This window comes from Drosophila rhopaloa, unplaced genomic scaffold (genome assembly GCF_018152115.1).
Source record: "Drosophila rhopaloa isolate 14029-0021.01 unplaced genomic scaffold, ASM1815211v1 contig_178, whole genome shotgun sequence".
Lineage (NCBI taxonomy): Eukaryota > Metazoa > Arthropoda > Insecta > Diptera > Drosophilidae > Drosophila > Drosophila rhopaloa.
The window spans coordinates 1,290,324-1,306,698 of NW_025335059.1; the positions used below are offsets into that span (position 1 = coordinate 1,290,324).

Consider the following 16,375-nt stretch of genomic DNA (forward strand, 5'->3'; position numbering starts at 1 on the left):
AAATCATTTGTCTTGATGTGGCACACAATGTGCAAACCAATAAAAGACTTTGACTTTTAAAAGATATTTAAATTTGGCGGGTCAATGGGCAGCATTGCTTATTCAGGGGAAAACTTTTAATCGATAAGTCAATCGATAGGCATGGATAAGCTGGCAACCCTGCCACCTGCCATAGTAATAGCCAATTTTGTAAACTGTGACAGCCCTAAACGCACGCCAACTTTGTATACAAATGCAAGTGCTGAAATAAAGTTTTCTTAAATCCGCAGCCATGTCGCTCAAGAAAACCTCGTCAATTAGCATGACTATTAACCAGTAAGAGGCGCTACGACTCTAACAATTACCAAATCATAAGGCGTCACTCTCTTTTTTGCAGAAACACTTCGTTTGTTTCGCGTACCAATAGTCAGACTTTCATGCTTGAATCTTTCGAGGAATTACTGGATTTGTATCCTCTTGTAAGCAATGAGCTATTGGCGATTCCACCAGTGAGGTCCTCCAGCAGTGGTGGTTCCAATTTGCTGCAAAGTTTAATGGCCAGCGGATGTTCGCAACTAATGACGCAGGAGCTCCCAACACCCGACGGATCCTATCTCAACAATAACTTGCAGCTTGCTAGCAATTCTGGAACCCTGGCCAATAATAATTCCATTTCCAAAACATCTTTCAAAGTCATAAAAAAGTGGTGAGCAATTTCAAAACAACGCGCCCGCTGCGATAAGTATCGGTTGGAGCGGTTGTTCGCGTTTTACGGTGAATGGCAGAATCCGTGGTCGTCAGTGGCTGTAAATTTGGTAGTTTTTAGGAATCTATAACATTTACCCTACCCCCTACGTGATCGGTTGATCAGATATAGCTGCCCGGAATGTATATATCCCAGCCCATGTCATGGCACAAAGTCAGGTACAACCAATCTAAAGAAATCGGGGAAAACGTAACCATGCATGTTGCTACACGCTTGTACTTGCTCTATTGAGGCGGCTAACTTGTTTGTGTTTGTTCGTCCAGCTAAGTCGCAATTTCGGCATTAACTTTAATTTTTATTTCACATCGCAGCACAGATTCCGAGGATGAAATCCAGGTGACCAACGAAGCATCCTTGGGATCGGCCGATTCCACGGTGGAGGATGTGCCGGCGGATATTGATCAGGCGGTGGTGGGAACAGCTGAACTGTGGGTACCAGAGCAAAGGTGGTTTCTTCACTTTCATTTTTTCATTTTTTTCATTTTCATTTTTTATCCTTCCAGGACTACTGAGCCCATGGCGTTTCTGCAGGGATTAAACGTGAGTGACTCCTCATTAACAAACCATAACTTACTAACTTTATTAATATTTTCCTTTCACAGTCCGAGAATCTGATGCAGTTCAGCCAGGTGGGTAACATCCTTAAGTTAGAGCTTCTTAAAACGCTGCGTCAGATCAGCCTGGACAAGGATCAGCAGGAAACTGGCCACCGCCGAGAAAACGTTGCTGATCAGACGCATGTCCATCTCGTATAAGCCCAAGGGTTTAATCTGGAACTTGGTCACAGTGATCAGCAGGGTGAAGCCATGGACTGCCTTGCGATAGCGAGAATCTGCATGCCGGAGATTCATCTCCTGGAGAATGACCGCCGATCTCCGGGTGGCCACCAACAGGTGGTTGCACAAGTGCGTCAGCATCGTGATCTCCGCCAGCGAAATGAGCAGAAAAACCAAGTTGATTAACGATCCCAGGCCATCGTACGGCTTGCCCATGATTAAGGTATCCGCTATGGCGTAGTACAGACTGTAGAAACCCACTGTGATCCCGAGGAGGTGGCAGATGAGCGACAGGATCATGGACAAGGCCATAGGAGTCAGATACTTCCCGGAATGCACATATATCAACTTATAGCGATGCTCTAGCTTCTCCAATTCATCGGCCATGGAGCAAAATCGTTGCATTCGGTAGTATTTAGTGTACAGCTTTAGCTGATCCTTTTGCTGCAGCAAGTTCACCTCCTGCAATTGTGATTCCAGCCTAGCATTGAGGGCATAGAGCATTTCCTTCACCACAACCATTGCTCCAAAATAGCAGTTATTTAGCAGGTTCGAAATCATTAAGGGAAACAGCTTGTACACGGTCCAGATCAAACTCATCTCTGGATGTTGTCGCCTCTGCTGCAGTATAAAGGCCACCTCCACGGTCAAAGGAAACATAAGTGTCTTGACCAAGGCAAAAGCGATGGATTTGTACAGTGACTTGCTGTCGAGACGGAGTGATTTCAGGGTATCGAAAAAAGGCACTCTGCTCATCATCTTGGCCACATGGTCACTGATAATCATCTGGGTTACATAGTTTATAACAGCCACCGTAATGTTCATGTAACTGTACAGCGTGATGGCGTCCTTCAGATTAATTTGATCCTGTCTGTAGTCCTTGTAGATCTGACGTCCATAAACCAAGCTGAATGAAATGGTCCAAAGCAAGGCGTAAGCCAGATATGCTTTCGAGAAGCGGAATCTTTCACGGCGGCCTGGGCGATAGCGATTTGCCAGAAGTCCAAAGGCGGTCATTAAGACTATCAGCGTGATCGTCAGCAATTTCACCATACGCCGATGCGCGTAATCGCTGGTCAAGTTCATTTTTCAGGAACAATGGATACAGACTGTGGCTGAATTTTCCACAGAAAATCCATTAATGACTGCTTAATTGTTTTCCAACTATCCAACTGATGCCATCTAAAGGACCTGTCAGTTTGGCCGACACTATCTGGACACATCGGGTTACGCTTGTTGTACGCTGGCCGTTTAAAAACAAACTGAGCATGCGTTGCGTTGGCAAAAAAAAAAGCAGAAAAAGCGAGCGGCAAGCGACATTCCCCATATGACTCAGCAGTTGCCTGCAATTTCATAAGAGCCACATGACGTCAAATACGCTCAGTTAATTTGAGTAAGAGAACCGAGAACAGCACATACTTATCTAGACGATTAGGAAGGAACTCTCCTACTTGTCGTCACCAGTCAGTGAAAATTTCAAGCACTTGTGAAAGATTGAAAAAAATCAAATCAACAGCTCATTTGTCTTTCGAGCAAGCAACGACATGAAGCTCTATCAGCTTTACGAGCGCAAAGTGGGATCTCTTAAGTAGGTCCGGATTGAGTTACCATTAAAATAATGCCCTGCTTATCTTTTCAGCAATCCGTGCTGCGGGAGATGATGCTGCAGGATCTGCAGAGCCAGGTGAACACGTTGCCCAAGCTGGAGAATCACAACATCGGTGGCTATAATTTCAGCATGGTTCTAGACGAGCCGCCAAAGTCGCACTGGATGTTCTCGGTGAAGCTAAACAAGCTCTACATTCGCATGGACAAGACCTTCAACGTGGACGTTCAGTTCAAGGCGAAGATGCCCATACAGCCACTCAATCTACGTGTGTTTCTCTGCTTCTCCAAAGATGTCAGCGGACCTGTGCTGCGATGCCAAAATCACCTCAGCGTGGAGCCCGGTAAGTGCATGTACTATCCGATAGCGATCTTTAACTTTCTTTTATACAAACCTTTAGTGACCAGTCAAAACATAAAGGTGCGCGAAAGCTTGCTGCGCTGTGAGAATCCCAATAGCATGTACTGCGGAACTGCTCAGGGCAAGGGCATTTCGGAACGTTATTCCGTGCTGATTCCCCTGAACATGTGTCGATCTGGCAACCGGAGCGGTGGCTACGTACGCCAAACCCTGGCCTTCAAGTTTGTCTGCCAAAATTCTTGTATTGGCCGAAAGGAAACCTGCTTGGTATTTTGTCTGGAGAACACAAGGTTAGATTGGAGTGGGGAATTGATCTCTATCCAATGCTGCTTTTATAAAGTAATCTTAACTACTTTCATTAACATGTTTTTCCTCTTGCAGTGGCGATATTGTGGGACAGCAGGTTATGGAAGTCAAAATCTGCACGTGCCCAAAACGTGACCGTAACCAAGACGAACGCCAAATGAATGGTGGCAAGAAACGCAAGTCCGTAGCGGCCGACGCCACGGATGAAGATGAGCCGGATGTAAAACCTTCAAAGTTGCGTCGGCGCACAGGGTCGTATAAGAATGATATAAAGAAGGAGGAGACCGAGAGCAATGACAGCCACGAGGTGGAGACCATCACAGATTGGAAAGTGTCATATAATAATGGCGAGTACAGTTTGGCCATTACCTGCCCCAAAAAGGAATGCCTACTGCAGAGCATTGAGGGCATGATCAAGGAGGCGGCTGCAGAAGTGCTCAGAAATCCAGACCATGAGGGTTTACGTCGACATGCCAAGAAGCTGTTGGCACTCAAGAGTAAGTAAACTAACTGGTAGATCAACAAATGCAATTGTACTTACCGGACTTTCTTTACAGATTGTGCCTATAAGCTGCCTTGACGTTTGAGTTTTTTTTACTTTTTTTATAACTCTATTCTTAGAATTATCAGACACCTTTGAAAAGTGTTGCAACTGTGAGGTATAGTTATAAATCTCTTAAGTTTGTATTAATCTCTGTTTGTTAGGCGTTCAAAAGTGATATTCCCATGGTATGTGTGCATAAGCCAAAATGAAAACAGTTTCATATTTTTGATAACATTATACTGCTGTTAATTAAAATTAAGAAAGGAAAACAAAGTTATGTGTTACACAAAGAATGAATTATCCATACTCTGTACAAATAAGCCAATAGTAAAGTAATTAAAGAGTTGCCATGTTTTTAAAGCAGATCCTCGTGGTGTACGCCAATGCCCAGATCCTACTGTACTCCTGCTGCAAAGCGCATGCTATGTGACATGTGTGTGGCTTGTGTGCGGTCAATGCTCTCGGGATTCATCTCAGCTAGTCTGCTAATATGTCAAAATCGCTGGGCTGCATTTACATATTTTATTTATACCCGTATCTGCGCGTCTTTGGTTTTAGTTCTATGCTTAAAAAAACAACCTCAAGCAGGGCGCATGCGTTCGCCAACGTTGCACATGTGCGAGGATGCAAAAAGAGATAGCAAAAAATAAAAAACACCAGATGTTGACACTGCGCCGCAGCTGCAGGCGACTTTAGCTTTTGCCACATGCTGCAGCTAAATGTTTACTCTAGCACACCGATCGCTGTTCATTGACCTAGGGCAGGGCATTAAGTATGCTTTAATTGTAACGGAATGGGGGCCACCGTGGCCATAATGCAGAAAAAGCGGATGTATCGACTTCCATTTGGGGCCTTTCCTTTTTCGCCTGGCTGGTCTACCAGTTTGGCACCTCGAAAATGGGTCGACTAAAAAACGCTCAACGACCGGACCGAGTCACTCAATTCTCGTTGGGTGAGTGCCAAACGAAGTGGTTTTTTGTTTCATTTTGAGTTCACTTGAGGTCTGTTTTTACAGGGAACAAATATAAACTTAAGTCGTGATAAAAACGTAAATAATTCCAGAAATAAAAATTAAAAGCTTACCAAAACTTAACAATTTTATATTGAACAAATGTTTAACTTATTTTAATAAATTTCTACAACATATGTAATTTAATTCAAATTGATCAATGATGTAAAAAATGCAACAACAACAAAACGGAAAAAAAAGTAGTAATGGTGTTTGAAAACTAGCTTTTGAAGTGATTAATGTAATACATTTCTAAACAATTAAATTATTAGACCTGCTATACTCCCACTGTGAATAAGAAAGTCAAACAATTACTCATTATAATTTTGTAAGCTTGTCATGCTCCAAATATTTCTTAGAACCTTTTTAAAAATTTAAAACTGGCAACGAAATATTTAAAAAAGGCTAATGTTTTTCGTCGTAATTTTCTCCAGAGATGCACTCATCTTAGAAGCCCAATTAAATATTTGAGCATTTTTTGATTGGCTGGTGGCAAAAGGTTGACAATTCGAAAGTAGCGTACAGTGGGTGGCAGTGATTAATCATTTACATTATTATTCAGAAGGGAAGTCAGGTGTGGGAGATAAACAGTAAGCAGTTGTTTATCATTTTAACCAGCTAGATACACCATCTTTACGGGCCAGATAAAGGGAAAGCAAACACGGGAGAGCTCTTATCGGTGCCCATCTTCATCCGCAGTGCCCACTGTGCGCGTGGGGAAAACAATAAAGCCAGAGCCAGCAAACAAAAAAAAAAAACAGAAAGCCAAGACGTCAGGTGAAACGCAGTAACTCCACTCGTTTCCATTGGTTTCCACTCAAAGGTGCTGCTACGCTGCCCACTCAAATCTGAAGTCGTAGATACGAAAACCAGATAACGTTGAGCGCCCGGCGATCTTCACTCAATGGGGAAATACTGCTATAGAGTCGAAAGCTTGTACACGTAGTTTGGCATTCGCATTCGGCTGTTGGCGTTGGCGTTTTTAGTCTGCTGCCTGATCTTCGACGCGTTGCATCTATTTTGGAGTCGCGTGTGCCATATTGTCTTTGACCGCGAAAATTTCTGGGCTAAAAAATACTTATATATATATATCTCCTATATATTAGACATTTGTGAGTGCAAGAAGCTGTGAGTGATGGTGGAAACGGCGACGACAACCACCATAACGCGAACCACTTCTGCGGTGCCGGCGGGTGCAGTAACGGTAACTGGACCCACTGCCCATACGGCCACGCCCACTGCCGCTCAGGTGGCCGCGCAGGCGCATCGCAATGATGAGACCACCCGAGCCATCTTTAACCTGAAAGTCATCCTCTTTCTGCTCTTCCTACCTCTGGTTTTGCTGGCCGTCTTCCTAAAGCATCTCCTGGATTATCTATTTGCTTTGGGTCTCAAGGAGAAGGATGTCAGTGGCAAGGTGGCGCTGGTAAGATCGATTAAAGTGCACTTAGGATTAACTAATGGCTGACATAAGCGTCTGGCAAATGAGCCATTAATAAGGCTAGTCAGATACACATCTAACATGAGTGCGGTACACAGCAAAAATGCAGTTCGTGATCATATCACATATGTGAATATTTTTTTATAGAAATTAATTTTACTTAATCGTCATAAATGCTGTCATAATAGGCTGGGAATAAGAGTACAGGTTACCAGAATAACTTTTTATGTATTTTTCCGATCAATAAATATTATTAAATACATTAAATTTGTATGTTATCAGGTAAAAAATGATAGTTCAAATTATTATTATGTAAATATGTACATACCTTATTTTGTTCTGTGTATCTCTCAAATAGGAGATCTTATATCTAGGGGTCATGCAGCCATCCAGAAACGAGTCGCAACGTCACGCACTTTCCTTTTCCAGTGGCTGCCTCCGGTTTCCACGCCCACCTTTGCCTCACCCACCTTTTTCCCCCTTCCCCCTTCCCCCTTCCCGCTTTTCTTTTCTTTTATTTTCTTCTCTTATTTTGATGTCACTACCATTGGGTGCGGCCGATGGCGATCGCTTAGGATTGTGTTATTAAAGTAAATATTTATGCGTTTGGTACCAGCTGGGCTAGTTGGCCAACTGTTTAGATGGTGTCACGGTCAGCTAATGTGACATCATTTCCATGTAAAGGCAGCAATCAAAGAAAATCTCCAACTGCAATTCGTGCTCATGGCAAGCATATCGCGCTCCATTAATAACATGTGCATCATGGGACGTCTTATTATGGAAAAGTCAATTGTTGGGGCGCCGATGCCACTGGACAAGGTCAAGTGTGTAGGTGACTGGAGAGATGAGGCGATGCTCCATATTGTACAGAACCTGATCGAATTCGGAACCCATTAGCATTCTTTTCAGGTCCTAAACGTGGGCGTGTGCCGGCCATAAGCGTCTCACGTAGCGTATTAATGAATCATCGATTTTTGTTTTAGTCTCAGCTTTTTCGATCGTTCCCTCAGATATCGTTTTCTCAGATACAGATACAAACACAAATACAGATACGTATTTTGCGGTTACACATAGGTGTACTGATTGGGGGGAGGGGGAATTCTCTGCCCAGCTGTGAGAAGCAACTTAATTAGAAGATTGACTTTGGTTGATAAATTCTATTGACATCACTGTTGAGCGATTCGGGGTATTTCAGATAGAAAACCCTCTTCTATAGGGCGCCCCTGCCCAACTGCAAACTGGTTTTCTGTGTCGCTGTATTTATACCAAGATCAACGGAAAGAACGCAAAAATGCAAACCTCAGGAACTTCACTTTTGTTTTCAGCCCGCGCACGATCGCTGACGTTTGTAAACAACAGAGTGTGGAACTTTTGGAGGGCGAAAGTATCTGCGAAACACGCCGGGTATCTCTCAGATGCGTAGATAAAACTTAACTGGTATTGCCGCGACTAATTTGCATATGATATTGAAATTCTTCAGCAATGCTATAACCACAACAAATGCGCAATTGTTGTTGTTATTCTGTTGCTATTCACAAACGTGCCAAACTTTGAATTCTACCCATTCCGGGTTACGTTTTCCACCACCCCCAATGGGGGCTGAGGTCACCCGGTTCGCTTTAATTACGGTCAAAAGTCACTCAATTGTACCCGAGAGGGTCGGCCCACCGAGCGTATGAGTAATGCCATTCATAAGTCGCCGCTGCTGCTCACATAATTGTCCGTAAATGAGGTTTTTGTTCAATGCAAAGTCACATTAGCTGTAGTTGATTGTTTGCAAATTAAGCTAATTAATTTGCTTGAGTATAATGTGAGTAACCTGTGATTTCAACTCAGGTGACCGGCGGAGGCAGCGGCCTGGGTCGCGAGATCTGTTTGGAGCTGGCTCGTCGTGGCTGTAAGTTGGCTGTAGTGGATGTGAACTCCAAGGGATGTTACGAAACGGTGGAGTTGCTCTCGAAGATCCCGAGGTGTGTGGCCAAGGCCTATAAGGTGAGATCCCAAAGCAATCTATGTTGTTTTCTAGTTACTTTATAATATTGTTTATTTCAGAATGATGTCTCTTCGCCACGTGAACTGCAGCTAATGGCCGCCAAGGTGGAGAAGGAACTGGGCCCAGTGGATATTCTGGTCAACAATGCCTCCCTCATGCCCATGACCTCCACTCCCACCCTCAAGAGCGATGAAATCGACACGATTCTGCAGCTCAACCTGGGTTCCTACATTATGGTGAGTTTTTACTTCTTCGCTGCAGAAATTAATCAAGTTACTTTTAGTGCTGACATTTCAAGTAGAAACAGAAAATAAGTTAATAATCAAAATATATTAAAAACTGTTAATGTGTGAATCGTTTGTTACTTTTTGCTAATATTATATTTTGGCTATATTAAATAATTAAATTTTTTTAATTTAGATTGACCCTAATTATCCATAATGCTTTGGTTAATGAATGAAGTCTCTTGTACCCTTCATTTGAATTGAAGGAGTTCATTCGGCTCAAAACATGAAAAATTAATTGATTATAAACAAATCAAAACAATTTAAAAAGCTTAAGAATATGTTAAAAAAACTCTTAAATTAATACCTATCTTAATAAACTATCTTTCTGTGCAGACCACCAAGGAGTTCCTGCCTAAGATGATAACCCGTAAGACTGGTCACCTGGTGGCAGTAAATGCTCTGGCGGGTGAGTTCACTATTTTATAATAACACTACCGTTCTTGATTCATCCTCACATTTACCATGTAGGTCTGGTTCCTCTGCCAGGAGCGGGAATCTACACGGCCACCAAGTACGGAATCGAGGGCTTCATGGAGTCGCTGCGGGCTGAACTGAGGTTGTCCGACTGCGACTACGTTCGCACCACGGTGGCAAATGCCTACCTGATGCGGACCAGCGGGGATCTTCCACTGCTCAGCGATGCGGGGTGAGAGAGGGATAAGTTATATCCTGGTCCCCTGATCTTATCCGAATCCCTATTTCAGCATTGCGAAGAGCTATCCCGGACTGCCCACTCCCTATGTCGCGCAGAAGATTGTCAAGGGCGTGCTGCTGAACGAGCGTATGGTGTACGTGCCAAAAATATTCGCACTCAGTGTGTGGCTGCTCAGGTGAGAATTGAATTAGCCCAGCTATTTGGCCATTATTTCTAACGATTATTACATCCGATTCCCTTCAGATTGCTGCCCACCAAGTGGCAGGATTACATGCTGCTGCGCTTCTACCACTTCGATGTGCGCAGTTCCCACCTGTTCTACTGGAAATAGAAGGAGCAACATCCCACCCCAAAAGCATTTACCCGGGGAGCTCTTGTTTGTTTCCCAATTGCAGTTCTTAATTCAACTGTTGCTTACGCTAGGAGTACATGTTTAGCTATTTATACGAATCTTTAACTTAAATTAAATCTATATTCTAACATTAGAAATATTGGTTGGCCTTCCACGACTACTTCTTTACAAGGCGAAATCTCTCGGAATAGCATTTCTTCTCGGACTGCTGGACACAGGACCTCCGTTCGTGGTGCCAGGTGTAGTTCAAAGGACATCGGTGGAGGAGCTTGGTGCCACTGGAGCAGTAGTAAAAGTAAGCGCAGTTTCGGGGATGTGGCATAAATCCATAAACTCCTGTCTGGCAGTTGGTGATATTCTCTGGTGATTGACGACGGTTACAGGACACGAGATGAGCCGGTGTACAGGCTTTCGCCAGGCCCGCTCCTTCAAAGCACACCATATAGGGATAACAGGGTCCGGCGTTTGGTAAAAGTCGCAGGGTAATGGCCAGTGGTTCCGCCTTCTGAGCTGCAATGGGTGGTTTCTTAACCACCGAAGGCGATTTGGTGGTGCCGACCAGTGGATCCTGACATCTCTTCACCAAAGCCCGATCCACACAGCGGTCCAGCTCCTCATCGTAATAATAACTTGCCAGACACTCAGCCTCAAAAGATCCTGGTCCAGCGCAGTAAATATACTTTGAGCAATTACTGAAGCTCGCCACGTAAATGCCCATTTGTGGGACATTGGCACATTCTTCGAAATCCACGGCAGCGGTTTGGTGACCCATCAAGGTCACCAAAATAATAGTTAACCAGGTTACTGTTTCCATTTCCATGTGACCGAAATGTTGGGATGACTTCTAAAGACTGACTTCATCGTTTATCTCTGATTGTGGGTTGGTAGTATTTTGCATGGTAGCAATCAGGTGGCAACTGATAAAGACGACAAATTTCAGCATCGATTAATAGGTGGATATCGCGCACTAGATACTGCTAATGAGTACGTGGGTGCCATTGCCACGCCCACTCTGGCGGATCTCGTGGTGGGGCGGCAAATTGCGAATTCGTAGCATACTTCCCAGCAGTGGTAGTGGATTTAATGACCTCGCCACACCGCAGCACAATGCTCGACTGTATGGACGGTCCAATAAAAATTGAAAATGCACTCAATACGCAATTAAGTGTCGCCACTTCCGGTGGGACAAACGGACGGCCAACGATACCGGGCAACCAACCCATTCATCGCCATCGTGTCCACGTCATAATCATCATCATCGTCATCATGGTCGTGGCTGGACAGAGTTAAACGCCGGCTATCGATTTATTATCCGATGAGATATTCATAACTTGTAATTAGGTTTGGTTGCTCGGCGCATTTCCATCGCTCGCGATTTACGTAAATGATTGCGCTGCTGATTAATGAAGAATTACCAGGGCAAATGGCTGGGATCTGCGGGCATTATCCAATTCCCCATCTGCCAACCCCACTGCCATTAACATTATATTCAGCGCTGTCATCGGCGGAGTGCAGTGCCAATTGCGCGCAAATTAAAAGTTTTATTAATTGTTAATTAAACGCAGTCGAGTGCCAGTTTCGCGAGCAGCTTTGTGGCATCATTTTCGGCTCAGTACCCGTATCTGGATAACAGGTTATACCGCCCTGTCCATATTCCACGCACCAGATGCCGCTCGGCACACACAATAAAAAAAAGGACCCCATATGGTGCCGACGGCTCAAGTGATTAAGTGCACGACGAGTTCTTCAAATGCATTGCAACATGTGCACAAATAACAACACACACTCCCCGAGAATGGAAATTCTAATTACGATTGTGGAAGAAGACCCCCAGCACCTGATTCCTCTGCTCCCGCGGCACTCAGTACTCCGTACTCAGATCTCAATATTCACTTCTCAATGCGCAGGCGCAGCCCCGCCGCCGATCCATAAAAATAGCTCACTAATTATTTGTGTGCTAGGGTTACAGTTCTCATAAAAAACAAACAAACTGTCGGCCGGTTTATGGATCTTCTGCCGGCTTTAATGCCCCCGCGAAGTTTTCGATCCCAATTCGATTCGTCACAGAAAAACCTGATACTTATCTTCTCCTTTCAACATTGTATGATTGCACGATTTTTCTAAAAGGTATCATTATAATATTATATCTAAGTATCCGTTTTAACAATATATTTACTGGCTCCTCCAAGTAGAAAAGGGGCAATATAAACACCTTAATAATAATAACAGGACACCAACAAATAACAAATATGGAAAGTGATAAACCAAGAAATAAAATTATTTTTTTGACCATTTCATAAGTGGTAAAAAGTTAAATAGAAATATTTTAATGATTAAACAGAAATGCTTTATAGATTCTTTGTTTTTTCCAGCACGAAATAAAATGAGTTTCTTTAAATTCCTCGAATTTTTTCCAATGAACATTTTCCCGCCTACTACCTAGAATCTCCGCATCCATCGTGTGCACTCTGCAGCTGAGTTCCCAACCTGATTATCCGCCGAATCTCCAAGAGAACGTGATCCGTCCGCTCCTCCAGGCGATCAAGGGCGGAGTTCAGGGCGTCCAGGCTCGAGTTGACCCTTGCCATCAGGCGCTCCGAGTTGATGGTCAGGTCCATGAGGTCATCGTAGCTGCTGACCTGATGACTCGCCCCCGAAATTCGGTCCAGCTCAAGCTGCAGCTGCTCCTCGCTGCTTTCCATCAGGTCTTTTAGGACAGGAAAACAGTGACTGTAATTTTGGTTCACCCTAGATGCTGACATACATTTTTTTGGGGCTCTTTTTTGGTCTGTCTGATTGGAAGTGTTTTGCAAATTTGTCTTTGTTTTAAATTCTTACTATGACTTATTAAAGAGCATGAACAAATTCAAAATGAAATAATTTACCTTCCATGTAAGTTTATGGCCATTCTAGATAATTTTGTTTCGTCGTTGCTTTTGCAAAAGCTTAATTAATTTAATTGAAATTGCAACTAACTGACTTTGGGCACTTTTGCTTTTAAATAAACAGTAAATTTGAAATGTGAAAGTGTACTTTATTTTACCGAAGGTACCTGTAATTTGTGGCTCAAGGGGTATATTATGAAGGTGATTCAGAATAAATCATTTACAGTACTCTTCTATTAATGGCTTAATTTAACTCGATGTCATATTTTGTTATTTATTACATATCTTAACATGTGAAGCAGGTATACTTAAACAAAAGGATAGTTGAATCCATTGAGAAATTAACTATTTTTACAAATTTACGATTATATAATATTAAGTTAAAATGTGGAACCCCAGAAGTTGATAATGATAGTTTTACTAATTGCCTGCAAATATAGGATACTTGATAGTCTATTCCCTCCATTGAGCGTTTGTTTGTTTTGCTTTGTTTGTAATGGGCAACCTATTACAAAAGCTACACTCGTTCATTTCATTAAATCCATTTACAAAATGGCTTTGTCCATTATTTATACATATCAATTATAAATTGTGCCTGCAATATTCATATTCACTTGTCAAAATGTCAACTCAAAATAGAATATTTATGCATTTTTATGTGTGCGTATCGGGGCATGATTTGTTTGTTTTATGCTCTCTTTTCGAGAACTCTTTGTTGGAATTGGGATTGGGATCAAGTAAAAAAGCCAGAAAAGAGGAAAATGACAGTTCAACCTATAAATACGCGACGGCAACCGAAGTTGAAATCAATTTTTTTGGCCCCATACTGCGGTGGTCGCGTTCCCGCTCTCCGTTTTCTGAAAAAAGGGGGGAAATCGAGTGGCACTGTAGTGCGACTATTTAGTTAGCCACAGAACAAGGTGCCTCAATTTATTTTTAATTGAAAGCAAATTGAGCCAATCGCCAATGGCCGATGGAAGTGGGGAAGTGCCCGGCTGCGGTTGTTCAACGATGTGGTCTCTTTGAAGATGAGGAGATGAGGCTTCTGCCGCACAGTTCCTGTTTCTTTTGCCCGGCTTACGCATTTTCACATAATGAATTTTCATTCAAAGTGACTGCAACTGCAGCAAGGATGTGTCGACACTCGAACACATATGGACAGCAGTCCGGCGCTGAAGTGATGCACTTCCTGCCAGACTTACAGGCCATTAACCGACCTGTTCTTGGCCACAAAAAGGATGCCTTTGCCTCTGCCTCTGATGACGTTTTCTTTGTGGCTGGCTAAAATCTGTTATTATTGTCATTAAGCAGGCTTTTGTTGTCACCGCTCTGGCCCACATATGCATTGTCCTTACCGACATCCTTCACTTCGAGCTGTTTGCCTGGTTTTTCATGGTTCTGCTTGGATCTGTTCTTGAGGCTGTCATCGGTTGGTTATTGAATTTTCCACACAGTTTACCAGCCCTAAATCCAAGGCTCAACTGGTTGTAGCCCATTTTCAATCCATTTTGGTTTCTGGTCATCGTCATTAGTTGAAAGCGCTTAGTTTGCTTCATTTGTTTGCTGAAAGTTTCATTGTTGCTATTGCTTTTGCTCCGGTTTCTGTTTCTGTTGTTGCATTAACCCAGCCATGCTGTTGTTGTCATCAAGTTGGGTTTTTACATTGTTTCGCCTAAATAAAGGCATATAATTTATGTGTGTGGCCTTTAACAAGGGCAGTAGTGGTAGAGGTCCTGTACGTTGTGCATACGCCACGTTGTACCCGCCCTCCAAAATGGCATCTGAGTGAGTCGAGGAGAATACTGAGTGAGCTGCTCCATTGTGGTTCATAAACTTTGTCACGGTGTTTCCCTCGTTCCGGAGGTCATCCTGCTGGGGGATCCTGCTCTGGAGGCGATTGCTCAGGCAGGACATGTGTGCCCCGCCTCGTTGCGTGTTATTGTTTTCCAACTTTTCACTTTGGTTATGAGATGTCCGAGCGCCGCAGTCAGTTGCAGCCTCGCCTCCATCAGCGTCGCCTCCATTCCGCTGACCACAGTGGACAACGTGGACTTTTTGGCCAAGCTGGTCATGTTCGTGTCCCTAAGAGAGCACACTAAGAGAAAACGTTATTTCAATGTTTAAATAAAAATCATACAAATGGTGTGAATAATCCCTATTAAGTTTAGGCCAAGAGTTTGTGAGGATGGCAACACTTAAAAAAAAAGGCTCAAAGAAAAATATTCATAACTTACTATACTTAATGTATCTAAGCATCTATATCCTATATATTTTTAGGACTTTAAGACTATTTTTCAAAGCTTAATTAGTTTAAAAATACCCAACGTTCCAAACCAAAAAGGTTTAATATCTTTAAATTTTACGAAATGTGTATTTTCCTATCAGGAACTTTATTTATGTTTCTTAATCTCTGGTTTTTCCGCAGTGGAAGGACGTGTGTGCTTGTGAGAGCTGTTATGCTTATATCCTGCGGCTTAAGCATTTGTTGTTATACAACGTTTCAGTCTGTTTGCCAAGTAAATAAAAGCTGTTAACTAGTTTTCACACACCGAGTCGAAAAGGTGGAGGGGGTTTGGTTTGGTTTGGCTTGGTTCGGTTTTCCGAGGCGAGCTGCAACACGTGCTGGACAATTTTTTGCTCGGCTTGTCCTGTTTTTGTTCTAACTGCTTTTGTGCGTAGCACTCGTGTATGAGCAATTATTTAATGCCGTCCGCTTGTCATTGTTGTCTTTTGGGCCAGAGTTTTGCCATTGTCTTGGCCCCAGTCAGCCAAGTCAGCTGCAGCCGTCTTGTCTGCCCCTTTTGTGTCGCTCATTTATTTGTGTTTATCCTTTCGCTTTTAATTGCGGCTCCGTCCTGCTCCTGCTCCAGCTCCTTCTACTGCTCCTTCCTGCCGCCACCCACTCACCGCCCTTTGTGTAATTACAAGTGTTTGTTGTGTAAATAATAGCGTTAGCCGCCTGGGCCGAGGACCATCGTTGACGCATCGTTTGCATGCTCAGTTAATGCCGTGCATCAGGACATCCTCCATTGTCCTTTCCCTCTGCTGCTGTCCCTGCTCTCTCTCTCTCTCTCTCTCCATCTTTGTCTGTGTGTTTATCTGTGTGTGCAAATGCGTCTGTCTGTGGCACGGAAAATTAATTACAAGAATTAAGCAGCGCAACGCCCGATCTGCCGCATTGACACAGGTGTTGGCCGCCCGCTGTAACGTATTTTCCTTAGATAATTCCCATAGAACTCGACAGCCATGTGCTGCACCTTGAACTCGAAACTCAGACTAAGACTAGTGCTGCACTGAACAAAATTTTAAAGTTACCTGACAAATGTTTAAATCTATTAAGTTCATTAAAGGGAGAACCCGATTTTACATTTCTGAAAATCAATTCTATATTTTAAATTTGAGACTCAGAATAAAAG

At 43.2% G+C, this 16,375-nt stretch overlaps 5 protein-coding genes across 8 annotated transcripts; 2 read left to right on the forward strand and 3 right to left on the reverse strand.

Moving 5' to 3' along the window:
• The first annotated feature begins 218 nt into the window (after positions 1–218).
• Positions 219–4,702, forward strand: LOC108052258 (cellular tumor antigen p53). Of its 4 annotated transcripts, none has more exons than XM_017134617.2 (9): positions 219–315; positions 377–685; positions 1,057–1,191; positions 1,249–1,285; positions 1,348–1,374; positions 3,161–3,470; positions 3,528–3,777; positions 3,869–4,290; positions 4,351–4,702. In XM_017134617.2, exons 1-9 carry the CDS (start codon positions 272–274, stop codon positions 4,371–4,373), a joined length of 1,557 nt encoding a protein of 518 aa, XP_016990106.1. In that variant the 5' UTR covers positions 219–271; the 3' UTR covers positions 4,374–4,702. The 4 variants fall into 4 exon arrangements, with proteins under 4 accessions (XP_016990106.1, XP_016990107.1, XP_016990108.1 ...); XM_017134618.2 differs by having other exon boundaries at positions 257–315; positions 1,057–1,173; XM_017134619.2 differs by lacking the exons at positions 219–315; positions 377–685 and adding an exon at positions 767–903.
• On the reverse strand, positions 1,161–2,755 carry LOC108052260 (putative gustatory receptor 94a). Its single transcript, XM_017134622.1, has 2 exons — positions 1,324–2,755; positions 1,161–1,270 (listed from the first exon to the last, which is right to left on the reverse strand). The coding sequence occupies exon 1, from the start codon at positions 2,605–2,607 to the stop codon at positions 1,393–1,395; it is 1,215 nt and encodes a 404-aa protein (XP_016990111.1). The 5' UTR covers positions 2,608–2,755; the 3' UTR covers positions 1,161–1,270; positions 1,324–1,392.
• A 1,598-nt stretch (positions 4,703–6,300) lies between the features above and the next one.
• On the forward strand, positions 6,301–10,211 carry LOC108052261 (short-chain dehydrogenase/reductase family 16C member 6). Its single transcript, XM_017134623.2, has 7 exons — positions 6,301–6,772; positions 8,624–8,779; positions 8,840–9,016; positions 9,401–9,473; positions 9,536–9,713; positions 9,772–9,897; positions 9,966–10,211. Exons 1-7 carry the CDS (start codon positions 6,482–6,484, stop codon positions 10,051–10,053), a joined length of 1,089 nt encoding a protein of 362 aa, XP_016990112.1. The 5' UTR covers positions 6,301–6,481; the 3' UTR covers positions 10,054–10,211.
• Positions 10,212–10,223: 12 nt separating this feature from the next.
• LOC108052262 lies at positions 10,224–11,968 on the reverse strand. Its single transcript, XM_017134624.2, has one exon. It carries the CDS (start codon positions 10,892–10,894, stop codon positions 10,232–10,234), a length of 663 nt encoding a protein of 220 aa, XP_016990113.2. The 5' UTR covers positions 10,895–11,968; the 3' UTR covers positions 10,224–10,231.
• A 434-nt stretch (positions 11,969–12,402) lies between these two features.
• LOC108052248 lies at positions 12,403–12,879 on the reverse strand. The gene has a single exon (XM_017134600.2). It carries the CDS (start codon positions 12,834–12,836, stop codon positions 12,510–12,512), a length of 327 nt encoding a protein of 108 aa, XP_016990089.1. The 5' UTR covers positions 12,837–12,879; the 3' UTR covers positions 12,403–12,509.
• Between the last annotated feature and the right edge of the window lie 3,496 nt (positions 12,880–16,375).